This window comes from Pseudocercospora fijiensis, assembly GCF_000340215.1.
Source record: "Pseudocercospora fijiensis CIRAD86 unplaced genomic scaffold MYCFIscaffold_7, whole genome shotgun sequence".
Lineage (NCBI taxonomy): Eukaryota > Fungi > Ascomycota > Dothideomycetes > Mycosphaerellales > Mycosphaerellaceae > Pseudocercospora > Pseudocercospora fijiensis.
This window is the reverse complement of record NW_006921538.1, coordinates 248,843-262,632: the sequence shown is the minus strand read 5'-3', so window position 1 is coordinate 262,632 and position 13,790 is coordinate 248,843. Positions and strand designations below refer to the sequence as shown.

At 52.3% G+C, this 13,790-nt stretch overlaps 4 protein-coding genes across 4 annotated transcripts; 3 read left to right on the top strand and 1 right to left on the bottom strand.

Moving 5' to 3' along the window:
• Window positions 1-626: 626 nt before the first annotated feature.
• On the top strand, window positions 627-1,760 carry MYCFIDRAFT_198252 (uncharacterized protein; the record flags this gene model as incomplete). Its single annotated transcript, XM_007930796.1, has 1 exon — window positions 627-1,760. One exon carries the CDS (start codon window positions 627-629, stop codon window positions 1,758-1,760), a length of 1,134 nt encoding a protein of 377 aa, XP_007928987.1.
• Window positions 1,761-4,168: 2,408 nt separating this feature from the next.
• Window positions 4,169-7,063, top strand: MYCFIDRAFT_216010 (uncharacterized protein). The gene is made up of 2 exons (XM_007930795.1): window positions 4,169-4,335; window positions 4,499-7,063. Exons 1-2 carry the CDS (start codon window positions 4,331-4,333, stop codon window positions 6,471-6,473), a joined length of 1,980 nt encoding a protein of 659 aa, XP_007928986.1. The 5' UTR covers window positions 4,169-4,330; the 3' UTR covers window positions 6,474-7,063.
• Window positions 7,064-7,471: 408 nt separating this feature from the next.
• Window positions 7,472-11,502, top strand: MYCFIDRAFT_189636 (uncharacterized protein; the record flags this gene model as incomplete). Its single annotated transcript, XM_007930794.1, has 7 exons — window positions 7,472-7,528; window positions 7,589-7,804; window positions 7,858-7,961; window positions 8,310-9,554; window positions 10,150-10,204; window positions 11,351-11,381; window positions 11,468-11,502. 7 exons carry the CDS (start codon window positions 7,472-7,474, stop codon window positions 11,500-11,502), a joined length of 1,743 nt encoding a protein of 580 aa, XP_007928985.1.
• A 1,307-nt stretch (window positions 11,503-12,809) lies between these two features.
• Window positions 12,810-13,649, bottom strand: MYCFIDRAFT_64428 (uncharacterized protein; the record flags this gene model as incomplete). Its single annotated transcript, XM_007930691.1, has 1 exon — window positions 12,810-13,649. One exon carries the CDS (start codon window positions 13,647-13,649, stop codon window positions 12,810-12,812), a length of 840 nt encoding a protein of 279 aa, XP_007928882.1.
• Between the last annotated feature and the right edge of the window lie 141 nt (window positions 13,650-13,790).

Genomic DNA, 13,790 nt, shown 5'->3' with positions numbered 1-13,790 from the left:
TCTGATTTCAACAGGCCAATTCCCACGACGCGTAGTTCAGTTCGTTTGGCTTCATGGACCCTGGAAGCCGCCAATTTGGATTCTAACCTCCAAGCAATTTCCTGGGCTGTCGTAACACTCGTAAAAGTTAACTTCTTGCAGCATGCTCTTGAGAACTTGCTCCCTCTCCTGGACCGCCATTACTACAGTCCTCGTGGTGATGCAGACACTTGTAGAAGTACAATGTCCAAAGTATGTGTGTGTGTGCTGTTGATCAATGAATAGCATATGCATGTCCCGCAATGGAGAGGGATTTCGTTGAGTGGATCCAACTCAGCGAGTAGACTGGCTTTATAGACAAGACGATGCAATGCGGATTTGTATGGAGATGGGGCCTTTTACTGTTTGTCGCATCGCAACGCAACGCAAATACTGTGGGAAGGAAGGAAGGACTCTAGCACGTGAGAATGTGATCAGCGCTTAGACCACCGCGTAATTCAATTAGAGTTCCACGCGAAGCCTCACCTCAACTCGTCAACTCGATCTCGCGTTCGAGGCTTGAGCATTCACTTCACTTCGACACTGACTTCGCCCGATCGTCGCATCATCACAATCTATCGTGCGCCGTACAATTGACTGCAGACTGCATGTCGTTCTTCAAAGCGCCAGCGTGGGCGAAACCACAGGCACTGGAGAGGGGAGACGACGAGAAGGACTTATTCAGCCATTCCGACAAATTCCTCGAGATCCAGCGAGACACCATAGAGCAGAAGAAGAAGCGCGCGGAACGTCTGAAGCAAAAAGAGCAAGAGCGCGATCAGCGACAAAAAGAGAAGAGCGAGAGGAAAGAGCGTAAGAATGCGATCAAGCGAGAGTCTCCAGGCGAGGACGGTAAGGCCGGCCTCAAGAAACGACGCATCAATTCAGAAGAGAGCGCCAAGTTGTTGGCGTTGGCAGGCGCGAACCCGATTATGATTGATAGCGACGACGATGAAGGCACGCTTGAGCCAGTGTCAATGCCAGTGAGGAGATCTCCCAGAAATCAACGCACCAAGGATATGTTTCCTTCACCCAACAAGCCGAAGAGCGCACTCAGCAATATGGCAGAGGCCAGCGACCTTGATGGCGAAATACAAATCACAGCTCTTCAAAAAGCGAAGCCTGCGCCACAGCCCGATCCGGACGAAGAGGAAGATTCAGACCCAGAGATTGCTGCGATACAACGTGCGGCGCGGGAAAGGCATAGGCAGAAAACGCAGCAGCAAAGGTCCTCAACTCCGAATGGCATGACTTTGGAAAGAGGCGCGGAAGCTGGACCCAGTCACACTCCGTCTTTGGTGGATCCGACGATATCTTTACTGGTAACATCAGATCTACCTGATACAGAGCCGCTGTTGGTGAAGCGGAAACTCTCACAAAACCTCAAACAAGTAAGAGAAGCGTGGTGTCAAAAACAAGGCTACGATAAAGCCCAAGCCGACAAGATCTTTTTTACCTGGAACGGACGTCGCCTATACAACGTCACCACATGTCAAAGGCTGGGAATAGAAGTTGACTCACAAGGCAATGTGATCAGAGCTGACGACCGAGCTGCAGATGGCGCGGCTCGAGTACACATCGAGGCTATGACTGAGGACTTTTCGCCCAGAGCAAAGCGGAACGAGCACGCGGGTCGAAGGCAGACAGCGATGGAGAAGAGCAGGAGGAAGAAGAAGCTGAAGCAGAAAAGCAGCAAATCCGACTCACCATCAAAGCCAAAGACAGAGACGAGGTTAGAGTGAGCGTGACTCCGGTATGTACACTCGACCTGCTTGCCTGCTTGCATGCATGACGACTAATTTTCTTCCTCTCTAGACTACAAAGGTTTCCAAAATCCTTAATTATGCTAAAAAGCAGCTCAAAATCCCGGATGGGCAAGCTGCATCTTTGCATTTCGATGGTGATCGTTTGGATCCCGAGGATCTTGTTAGCAGTACTGAACTCGAGGATAGGGATGGGGTTGATTTGCTGGTAGGCGAGTAGGATACGAATTGCATGTTGAAGAAATGTTACTGTAGTTGTGTGGAATGCGCGGGTGCAGATGCAGACGCAGACGCAGGAACTTTTGCAGCCTGTAACTTAGTGGCTTTTCGCTCTGCCCTGGCTTGAAGGTACTGTATTGCTCACCGCATTTTTTTAGTTGCTGCTGCAGCTGCATAGTGATACCCACTCGAAGTTTCTCTCATATTCTGAGAAGACCAATTCAAATCTTACACTCATCACCGAAATAGAAGCGGAAGCGAAAGCCCAACTTTCTACGTATGTGTATAGCCAAAGCCGAAATCTTCATCGTCGTCATCATCATCATCATCAGCCTTGCCTTGCCTTGCACTTCTTCATGTGTCGGCCCGCTGCATTGCATGGCATGGCATGGCATGTGGCTGCCAATGACGACTGATGCTGCATGTTACTAGTCTTGGTTGTGGTGGGTGGTGCGGTGCGTACCTGGTAGCGTTGGGCTTTCATACGTGGCAGCTTCAGCTTTGATGCCCGATAGAAGCCGCCGGGCATGCATACACCTTGCCTCACCGTCGTCTGCATCGGGTTGAGATTGTGATGATGATGATGATGACTCTGAGATGTATGCCCAAAGGAAAACTTCGGAGGTTGTTGCGTTCATCAATGATATATTTTAGTGCTGGTGTTGTGTGGAGTGTGAAGATGATTCCATTATTGTTCGTGACACCGCCGCCGCCGCCGCCGCCATCGATTCACGCAGAAAATCATTTGTTCCATTCCTCGGCGGTCTCATCGCATTGGCTTTTTATTTTTTCTTCTGAAATCCGACGGAGTTGTTCATCCATGTTCCCTCACGCATTACTTCATACACAGCTTCGCCGATTGATGAGGAGACCGCGGTACCGGGTGTGAGCATCGATCAGAGACTCCCGGTAGTTGTTGAGCTTGCAAGAGCTTGCTGTTCTGTGCACCCGACGTGCGACGTGCGACGTGCGACGCAAAGAAGCAGATCGGCTCGTGCTCGAGCTGTCTGTCTGTCTGTCTGTCAGTAGTTGCTCCGGACAACACCGCCATCCCCATTTTGCCTCCATCGCCACTCCACCTCGCTCGGTGTCGACGTCGACGTCGCCCTGGACCTCATCCGTTATTATCCGCATTTTCTCGCATCGCAGGCCGCACCGGTCCAAGCCAAACAACCAGCGCACTTGTGAGTCTCCCCTGTTTGTCAGTCTTCTGCGTCGCTAGCATTCGCTACTGCAGCGTATGCAGATTAGCCGCTTTTCGCCGCCTGCGGCCGGACTGCCTGTTTAATAAGACGGTCTGGGGCCTGTTTGGGCAGCGCTGACAAGGCATCTTGTTGAGCGCAGGACGAAGAAATCATTGTCATGATTTATGACTGACACGTGCTGCATCGCCAGATCACAAACCATCTTGGATCTTGGAGTTTTGCTTGGAAGTTGGACGTCGCGGCCATAACTATTATTGGACACCAGCATTTGCCGCCCCTATTGCAGTACAAGTTCACCCGCCTATTCCTGGTCAAGCACAGCAAACGGGCCATCTCCCGCACTCCTCTGGTGCCCGTGGAAGGCAAAAGTGTCCCTCACCTGCTGCCACTGCCGCTGCACTTGGGCTGCCACACCGCTGCGTCATTATTGTGCGTGTACACACTCGGACTCCGGCGTCGTCAAGTCGGTGAACCTCATCGCACCTGCTGACCAGCGCCCAGCGCCCATCGCACTTGCTGGTTGTGCCTGTGCGCGACATCGCGGTGCTGTCTCATCTCACATCTCAGACGACTCCGTTTCGCGACCGTTTGAGATCTGGCTTGTCGGCGAGGGGAGCAGCGGCTGCCATTGACGAATCGCAGCCGACATTGCGGCCAGGAGATCCTAGATTGACAGCGCCTCGTAATTACAACCTCGAGAGCTTCTTCTGCCAAGCCATACAACTAGCCAACCCGCACGCTCGGCCGTATCCAACAGAAGAAGAAGGTACTGCATATCCTTGCACGCATCCGGCACCCGGTCTCCCACTTCGCGCTTGTATGAGGAGCGCTTTCGGCACCCCTCGACACCATCTCTTCTGCTCCTCATCACCATCGTCATACTGAGGTCCTGAGTGAGAACCGGACCATTGTTGCAGGCATACCGACCAAATCACGAGGCCGCGCCACCAACCGCAGCCGCGGTAGTACACTTCTGAGAGGCGGCACTGTTGCATCCAAAATACTTCTTCCGTTCCAATAATACAAGCTAACAGCATTCGTACCTCCCTGGTCGCTCGACCTTGACCTTGGTTGCTGACTGGCCCGGGGTCAAGCTTTGGGCATCCGTATACAACATCTTGATCGATGCCGTGAGTGCTCCCTCTTCTTGCGTCCAACTATTCAGCTCCTCCGCCGTCAGCCTATCTCAATGGCATCCCGTGTCCCGCAGAGAGGCACAATCAGGGTCACCCCTCCACGCACAAGTGCTACTGCTGTCAAAGGCGCCTCAGCTGACAACAAATTGCAACGTAGACCAGCAAGTACAACGGCGTTTTCTGTCCGGACTGATTCCGATCGTGTAATACACGTCTATTCCAACCGCACACCCTCGGGAGGGAGCGGCTCAGCCTCGAGCGGCGGCAGTCGCAGTTTCTCCACCGACAGTTGGAGCGAGATTGACGACGACGACATTGAGCCGTCCGACTCGGCCTCGCGTTCACGACACCCTTCTCGACGACATACAGTGGAGGCACGACCGGCGCCAACACGGCGACAATCCTCCCGCAGGGCGGTGGAGCGGGAGGAGATTGAAGAGCCACGACGCAGACACTCGTCCCATCGACACCGTCCGAGACACGAGAGTCGACACAGCAGCAGCCGCCACGCACGCAGCTCCTCGCGCCGCGTTCCGTCAGACGAGTCTTCTAGCAGCGTGGCGTCGCCGGACGACTACCCACCGTATGGCCACCCCGGAATGCCACACGCACCACATCCTCACTCCGGCTACCGACATGTACCTGCTGGTAGCCGTGGTGGATATCCACCAAGCGTAGCGACTGCCCCGAGTGGCTATCCCGATCCATACGCCCGAGACCAGCAATTGGTATCGATGCGACACGATCCGTTCGCCTACCCGCCCCATTCGAATCCATTCTCGCCGCATAGCCAACAACAGAATCCTTTCTCGCCAATCCGTGATGACCAATCGAACTATTTCCCGCCCGAGCCAATGGGACCTCCACCGCCTCGAAGACATCCATCAGAAGGCCGCCGGCCGCAAAGCTTCGCCGCACCATCGCACTTCGAGACGGAGACTACCATGGTGGCACCCTACGCTCACCCGTATCCTCCTGGTCCGTGGGGTATGCCAGGATATCCTCCATACCCACCAGTGCCTGGCTGGCCTCACTCGGCCGGCAGCTCACCTCCTCCCAAGGAAGAGAAGAATGCAGAAATAGAGGCCTTAAGGAAATTGGTCGAGAAGCGCAACGAGGACGAGACGAAAGAGAAAAATGACAAGAACTCCGAGATCGAGGCGCTGAAGGAACTGATCAAGAAGCATGAAGAAGAACGGGTGGCTCGAGAGAAAGCATGGATTGCGGAACGAGAAGCCGAGGCCGCTGCAAAGGCAGCAGAGAAGGCCAAGGCTGAGGAAGAGAAGAAACGAAAGGCAGAAATCGACGAGGCGAAAAAGAAGGCCAAGGAAGAGGCCGAGAAGAAGGCTGAAGAGGCGGCCAAGAAGGCCAAAGAAGAGCATGAGAAGAAGCTCGCGGAATCAGAGAAGGCCAAGGAGGAGGCAGCGAAGAAGGCGAAAGAGCTGGAGGACGAAATTGCCAAGAACAAGCCGACGCCAGACTCACTCAAGGCGCCGATCCGATTCAAGGACGCTGTGGGCAGGAAGTTCAGCTTCCCATGGCACATATGCAAGACGTGGAAAGGCATGGAGACTTTGATCAAGCAGGCCTTCCTGCACGTCGACATGATTGGCGAACACGTCCACCAAGGCCATTACGATCTTACTGGACCTGATGGCGAGATTATTCTGCCACAGGTATGGGACACAATGGTCCAGCCGGACTGGGAAATCACCATGCACCTCTGGCCGATGGAAGAGGAGAAGAAGCCTCCGAAGGAGGACTTCTCGGATCCATTCGCAAACCTTGGCATGGGCGGTGGCTTCGCGACTGACTTCGGCATTCTGCCCGACCACGTTCCATCAAAAAAGAAGGGCGGCAAAGGCAAGGATGGGAAGGCCAAGAAAGCGAAGGGAGGCAGTCCTGAGGTCATCGACGTCTTCCCTGGTGAGATACCTGGCGGTAAAGGAGGTATTCCACCGCCTCCTCCTGGCTTTGGCGACCCGTTCGCTGGCATGGGCTTCGCAGGCCTACCGGCAGAAAGTAAGAAGCCACGCCCGAAGAGCAAGAGTGTCAGGAAGGAGATCTCGCCGCTCGCCGCTTGGTTTGCTGGCGGGGCCATCAGCAACTCGAAGGCGAAACGGAGCAAATAGACGGCGGTTCGTGGTTTACATAACGGCGGCACGACACTCGACTCCACATACACCTATATGATCTTCTACCTGCTCGGCGTTCTGGAATCTTTCCTGCGATTTAGCGACATGTTTTTGCTTGCTTGCTCTCGTACTTCGCTTCCAATACATCAACAGGACTATATTTATTCTTCACTGAATCTGATTTGCTGGATTTATATCACACGCGAGACATGGAAGATTTTACGGCAGTTTTTGGAACGTGACATGGAGCGGCTTACGGGAGATGAGATGCGGAGCTGCGTACGACAGGAAAGGAATACACAACAAGACGGGAGGAGGAAGAGAAGACGAGAAGGAGAGAAGGATTTGGCTTTTGGCGCTGGCTGGCTGGATCTTTTTTTTTGTAAAATTTGATACCCTTTTCTTTTCTTCTTTCGTGGCGGCGATCGATGGTTGGTTGTAGGAACATGGGGAATGAAAGAAGGAAAAGTTGCATCGGCTCCGTGCTTTTCGGCTGGATCGAGGATGGGGGGTTTGCGACTTTGGAGGTAGAGGACAGAGAGAGAGAGCTATCGTCGATTTGCTTAATGGATTTACCCGTCACCTAGTTCCTTGGAGTTTTGTTTGTTCAGGCTGTTTTCTTGCAACGGTAGATCATCGCCGTCGGCAGTTCAAAGTTGTGTGTATGCTCACCAACGGAGCATTATCGGCATGCAGAGTGTGCTGCCACGTGTTGTGTTGTTCCTAGGTATACATGTATCCTAAAGAATGCCTGCTTGAAAGTGGTGATGTTGTTTCGTTGGTGTTGGAGTAAGATCTGCCGCGCTCGAGCCATCACGAGCACGAGCCATCTTTCGGCGGGCTCGGCTAGTTCTATCGGTCCGCAACACAGCTTTGCTTTACTTTGCTATCTCACTTCCAGCCTGCTGCTGTCACATCGCTTCACCACACCCATGCTGTGACCACCTTTCACCTCACGCATGAGTGCCCGATAACAACACCGCGCGACACGAAACATGGCCGACTTCAGCTACTCCGATGATCTCGAGCTTCAAAAGCTGAACGAGCAAGTGGTGAGCAGAATATCGCCATCGCCATATGAGGGCGATACTTCAAACTGACGTCGTGCACAGCTCGCAGAGCCTGAAGAGTTTGAGAACTGGGAGAAGCTCGTGCGCGCCGCCGAACTCCAAGAAGGTGGTCTTCATCGCAATTCGAGTCCACAAGCCATCGCGACCACTCGAGACGCCTACGATCGATTCCTCGCCCGCTTTCCACTCTTCTTCGGCTACTGGAAGAAATATGCCGATCTGGAGTTCTCAATCGGCGGCACAGAGGCTGCGGAGATGGTATCATACAACACCCACATACACCAAGTCAGGATAATTGCTGAGTGATATAGGTCTATGAGCGCGGAGTCGCCAGCATCGGCATCTCGGTCGACCTCTGGGCCAACTACTGTGCCTTCAAGGTTGAAACCAGCCACGATGCAGATGTGATCAGAGAGTAAGTTGGAGGGCACCCCTTTCCTACCCGTGCCCATAACTCGACACAGCAATGCTCGATCTGTCTGGTCTTTGTGGGAAGCACAACGAGTGGTGAGATTCCATACCCACAGGCTGGTTTGCTATGAGAGTCTCACGTTTACTTATCAGACCCGCACACTACCTCTACTGCTACTGCGCTCACCTTGTCGCACTTGTTTTCATCCCGACACTTGATTATCCGGACATGACCATTTGGTCGCAGTGGAGCGCTTGAATTCCTCACGCAAGATGTTCGCCTCCCCAGCTCATCCTTGTCTGCACTGATACCCCTCTCCCCTTTCACGGTATTCTAACCTCTCTGTAACAGGTTATTCGAGCGAGCTGCAGACAGCGTGGGACTAGACTTCCTCGCACACCCGTTCTGGGACAAGTACCTCGAATTTGAGGAGCGACTTGACGCTCACGATAACATCTTCGCCATCCTCGATCGAATCATCCACATCCCGCTCCATCAGTATGCTCGATACTTTGAACGATATCGCGTCATGGCCGCACAGCGACCCGTCGCCGAACTCGCCCCGGAAAATGTCATCACACAGTTCCGAAACGAAATTGCTCGAGAAGGAAATCAGAAACAGAAGGGTGCTTCCGACAGTGAGCGAGAACTTCGTGCACGCATTGATGCATTCCACATGGAATCATTCAATCAAACTCAGGCCGAGACCACAAAGCGATGGACGTACGAGCAGGAAATCAAGCGGCCTTACTACCACGTCACTGAGCTGGATGAACCGCAACTCGCAAATTGGGACAAGTATCTGGATTTTGAGGAAGTCGAGGGCGACTACACGCGGACCAAATTCCTATACGAGAGGTGCCTCGTGACATGCGCCAACTACGACCAATTCTGGTACCGTTACGCGAGATGGACGTTGGGCCAGACCGAGAAGCCTAAAGAGGTTCGCAATGAAGAAGCACGCATCATCTTCAATCGTGCGAGCTCCGTCTACGTACCCATATCTCGGCCGGATATCCGCCTCAGCTATGCGCGTTTCGAAGAGTCGCTAGGCAAGGCTGACACAGCAATCGCGATTCATGAGTCGATCTTGTTGAATGTGCCAGGTCATCTCGAGACTATACTCTCATTGGTCAACGTTCACCGACGTCAGTACGGTATCGACGCTGCCACAAGCGTGCTGGGCACCTTCATCGAGAACCAAGAGTACAGCTCGTACACGCGCGGTGCTCTGGTCGCAGAGCTTGCGCGCTTGACTTGGAAGGTCAAGGGTGATGCTGATGAGGCCCGCAAGATCTTCTCCTCCCACCAGCAAGCCTTTCTCGATTGCAGAAAATTCTGGGTCGACTACTTCGAGTTTGAGAGAGATCAGCCTACCTCACAGCAAGATGAGTCCGTGCGGCACCAGCGCATCAAGGAAGTATACGATGACATTCGCAGCAAGTCTCATCTTTCTCCGAGCACGATCCGCGATCTGTCTGGATACTACTTCGACTACCTGCTGGAACGGGGCGGCAAGGATGCCATGGAGGAGTTCGTGGCTCTGGACAAGGAGATCAATGGGCCGTTTAGCGTTGCAAGTGCGCAGAAGTCCAAGTCCGCGGCTGAAGGAAGGGCACACACGGCCACGGAAAACGGTCACACTGATGCTGGCGAGCCATACTCCAACTACTACACTGGACAGAGCGAACAGTCATTGAATGGTCAGGCGGTCAGGGCGTGAGATGGTGCGGGTCGTTGTAGATGATTAACCGGCCTGTATATGATGCGCCACGCACATGGAGCTTAGCGAGCTTTCTTAGATTTTTGTAAGATACCCTCGCGACCCCTATCACGTTGCGTTGCGATCAGCTAGCTTCTTGTGTAGTGCATTCATCACGAGTCTTTGGTGACAAAGTCCCGTTACTCCTGCGTCATTACTCTTCGCATTTGCTCTCATGATCAGCAGGAACCTGCTTGTGCTGATGGAGCACAAGCATGCTCCCAGAAGATCGTATGCTTCTTTCCCATGTGACGCAAGGAAGCATTACTCATAAAACTCTTCATTGCTTTTCGACAGCTTCCGATATCATAACCAAACCAATTGAGACACAGCCGGACTTGAACACATCACAACCGTCACGGATATGAGAGAAATGGCGTGCATGGTATTGGCCGCCGCTACTTTGCAGCAACTTATACTATTTACCAGCGCCGCGCCACCCACTGCAAGTCCAGCACTTCCACCACCTGCTGCTTACGAAGTCGTCAAATCTCATCTTTATGCTGGTCATCGGCTTTGGGGGGCTTTTTTTATGACGAGGGAGGAGTTTGACTGTGACTTCTACGACTCACACGATCAAGGAAAATTCAACGGTGAGGATTTGATTGGGAAGGAATCAGGTTGGGAAAAAGAATCCGAAACCTTTCCAGGACCAGACTCCCTGCGCGAAACGGCCGGATATCTGGAAAACCTCAAAGCCGTGAATGGCATATCCTCACGAAACCCTCAAGTTGGCCTGTTGCCACCTATAACTTTCACGGACCCGGGAACATGGAGAGATACGACTTTCGTTCAAGCTGGGAAGTATGTTCGTGATGGTGTCGTGTATGAAGCTACCCATGCGAGATATCGAAGTCTTTCGAATTATGATTCTAGGGTTTTGAGTAAGACTTCCATTCCATCCTTCCTCATTGCCATCATATGTACATCCTAACCATCTTCTCCCTACAGTCATCACACACTTCACAGCCCCTGAAGCCGCAATCCCACACGATATGGCTGCGGATCAATTACCTCGACTCCAACGTCTCTCCGACTTGGCATATTTGGATTATGCCCGACATTTTCGTCACTTTACGGAAAAGTCGTATGCGACTTTTCGTGGGAGGCCTCCGGTGTGGGTTCTTTTGCAAAATTTCGAAGGCAATGCGGAGCCGCAGGATTTGGCGGTTTTGGCTTGGTGTCTGATCACAACACAGCAAAACCTGAAACCTTGGCCCGGCGTCACGTTTCCCGTCGGTTCGACTTGTTTTCAAGCTATCCTCGGCACGTATCCTTCGAGCGAGATTGCGATGGTCCTCGTCGCGCATAAATACCGATTCGACAGTTCTGCTCTCGCGTCCGTTACGGTTTTTAGTGAAGGCTCGGGTATTGGTTTGCTTTGGTATGGTGGGAGGATGGATTTGGAGGAGTTGCGGACGTCTGAAGCTGCTAATAGGGAGTTTGAGAAGGGGAAGGTTGGGTTGAGGGCGGATATGTATCCTTATCCTATGACTCCGAGGAAGGTTTATGGGAGTGTGAAGAAGAGACCTGTTGGGGAGATCAGTCAGTGAGCTTGAGATGAATTTTGGAAGATGGCAGTATCATACTACTGCAAAAACAATCGGAAAGGTCATGCTGAGTCACCAAGTCACCTCCGACTTCATCTCTATTCTACTACTGTACAAGAAAGTAAATCCCCTTTACGATCTCATCCCTGAATTTTTCTCGATTTCTCCGTACGTCCTACCCGAGTCGTCCGATGCAGTGCAGATGCAATCTTGGGGTTCCATTGCACACTGATGAGCGGAGGAGGTGATGATTCCTAAAAGTCAATGTCTAGCCGTCGCCAAGACTCCGATAGCATAGACATGGGATGCCAGACACGACACTCGGACGACGGACCGGACTTTTTTAGAGGAGTGCCGTGACACCTACAGTACATCTGCAAAGCCGAATGTCTGTCGATGTAGTATAATAAGATGGATCGCTGCTCTCTCGCTCTCATCGTACTGACTTGGTGCATTCTTCCTCTTTCTTCCTCGGAATGTAATTTTTGTTCATTAATCATGCGCCTAACAAAACGCAAAAATCCGGCTACGCCTGTTTACGGTTACAGTTACGAGTACGGGTACGAGGACGGAGGAGGAGGAGGAGGAGGAGGGAATCCACAAAAAAAGAACAGAAGCAAATCCTCATCTTCATCTTCACGTAACTCCTCATCCTATCACAACCCCAACCCCAAAACCAAATCCAAATCCAAATCCAAACCCTTCAGCCAAGAGATACGAACGTCTCGATCACCCCTCCCACGTAAGTTTTTTTTTTTTTTTTTTAATTTCCCTCCCAACTAACAAACCATCTCCTCTCCTCCCACAGCCCACCCCGCCGTCCGTCCCTTGGCCTTGGGAAAATCTCAAAATTCCCGCACCCGAGACAAACCTCTCGACCTCCCAAAAATCCCTCGCATCCGCGACGATCTTCATACGTACATTTGCGAACTGGAAGGGTCTTATCCGACAACAACACGAGCTATGCGACCTTTGGCGGATAATGGACTTTTGCAATCTCAATCTCAGGCTTTGGTGTCAAAGAAGAAGATGATGAAGAAGAAGATTGGGGCGGGTCAGAAAAGACAAAGTGGGATTTATTATGGGAGGAGTTTGGATCCGAGTTTGTTGTCGCTTGCGACGGGGAGTTTGAGGCCGAGGTGGTGGCATGTTTTTGGGGGGTGTTGGAGGAGGGGGTGAGGTTTTTAACTGGAGGTATTCATGGATGGGGATGGGAGGGGGGAGGGAGGAGGGGATGAAGGGTGTGAGAGGATGGATGTTGGGATGGGATGGGATGGGATGGAGGGGAGAATGATGTGATGTAATGAAGTGATGAGGTTTTGTTGCTCTATGCTGGGCTTTTTCATATTGTGTTGATCTTGTCTTTATGGTCTATCTTTCGTCACTCTTCGCGAAGGGAAGGGACAGGGCTTGTGGAGACCAATTCTTTCGCTCTTAGCCATTCATAGATCTTTGGCGCGGTGTCTTAGAGCGATGAAAGGCGTTGATTGTGGACTCTTGAGGAGTGGCTTGAGATCTTTCGGTCGACTTGTTGCCTCCTCAATTAAAGACAACAGTCTTAGTTCCATTCAAAAACACTCGCTTCTCGCTCCACCACTTCACAGCAGCCGCCAAAGTCTGAGTCTCGACATTACTGCCCTCTTGCGTGAGCTCCTTCGGGTTCATGCTGTGATTTACTCTCGCAATCCGTTGTTCGATAATCGGACCCTCATCCAAGTCCGCAGTCACGAAATGCGCCGTTGCTCCGACAATCTTGACCCCTCGCTCGTAAGCCTGGTGGTAGGGCTTTGCACCCTTGAAGCTGGGCAAGAAAGAATGGTGGATGTTGATGATCTTCCCACTCATGACCTCACATAATTTCGGAGACAGCACTTGCATGTATCGAGCAAGAACGATCAGATCAACGTTGTTCGTCTCAATCAGATCCAGGATCTGACTCTCCTGCTGGGCTTTCGTGTCCTTCGTTACGGGTAGATGGTGGAACGGCACATCATAGCTCTTGGCCAAAGTCTCGAAGTCGGGATGATTCGACACAACGAGTGGGATTTCAATGCCCAGCTGCGAGGTCTTCTGGCGGAAAAGCAGATCATTCAAGCAGTGTCCCATCTTGGAAACCATGATCATGACTCGGGGCTTGTGCGATACCGGAACGATATTGTAATCCATCTGCAGATCCAGTCCCTCCAAAGGCTTAGCCAGATGATCGGTCGAGTCCGCGTGGCCGAAATGGATTCGCATGAAAAAGCGTTGTGCTTCCAAGTCGGAGAATTGTTGGAGGTCCAAGATGTTGAGATTGTGCTGTGCGAGCACTCCAGTCACTGTGTGGATGATGCCGGGCTTGTCCGGGCAGGAAAGCGTGAGGATGTGATCCTTTGTCATGTCTTCCAATGCCGCCCTTTTCGTGCCGAATGCTGGGTTTCGGAAGTGGCAGGGTGTCGCCAAAGTGGATGCTGCAGTGCGTAGAGAAGGTTGGAATGCTGTCAATCTGGAGGCACAGCGCAGAGCCGCCATGTACAAGTG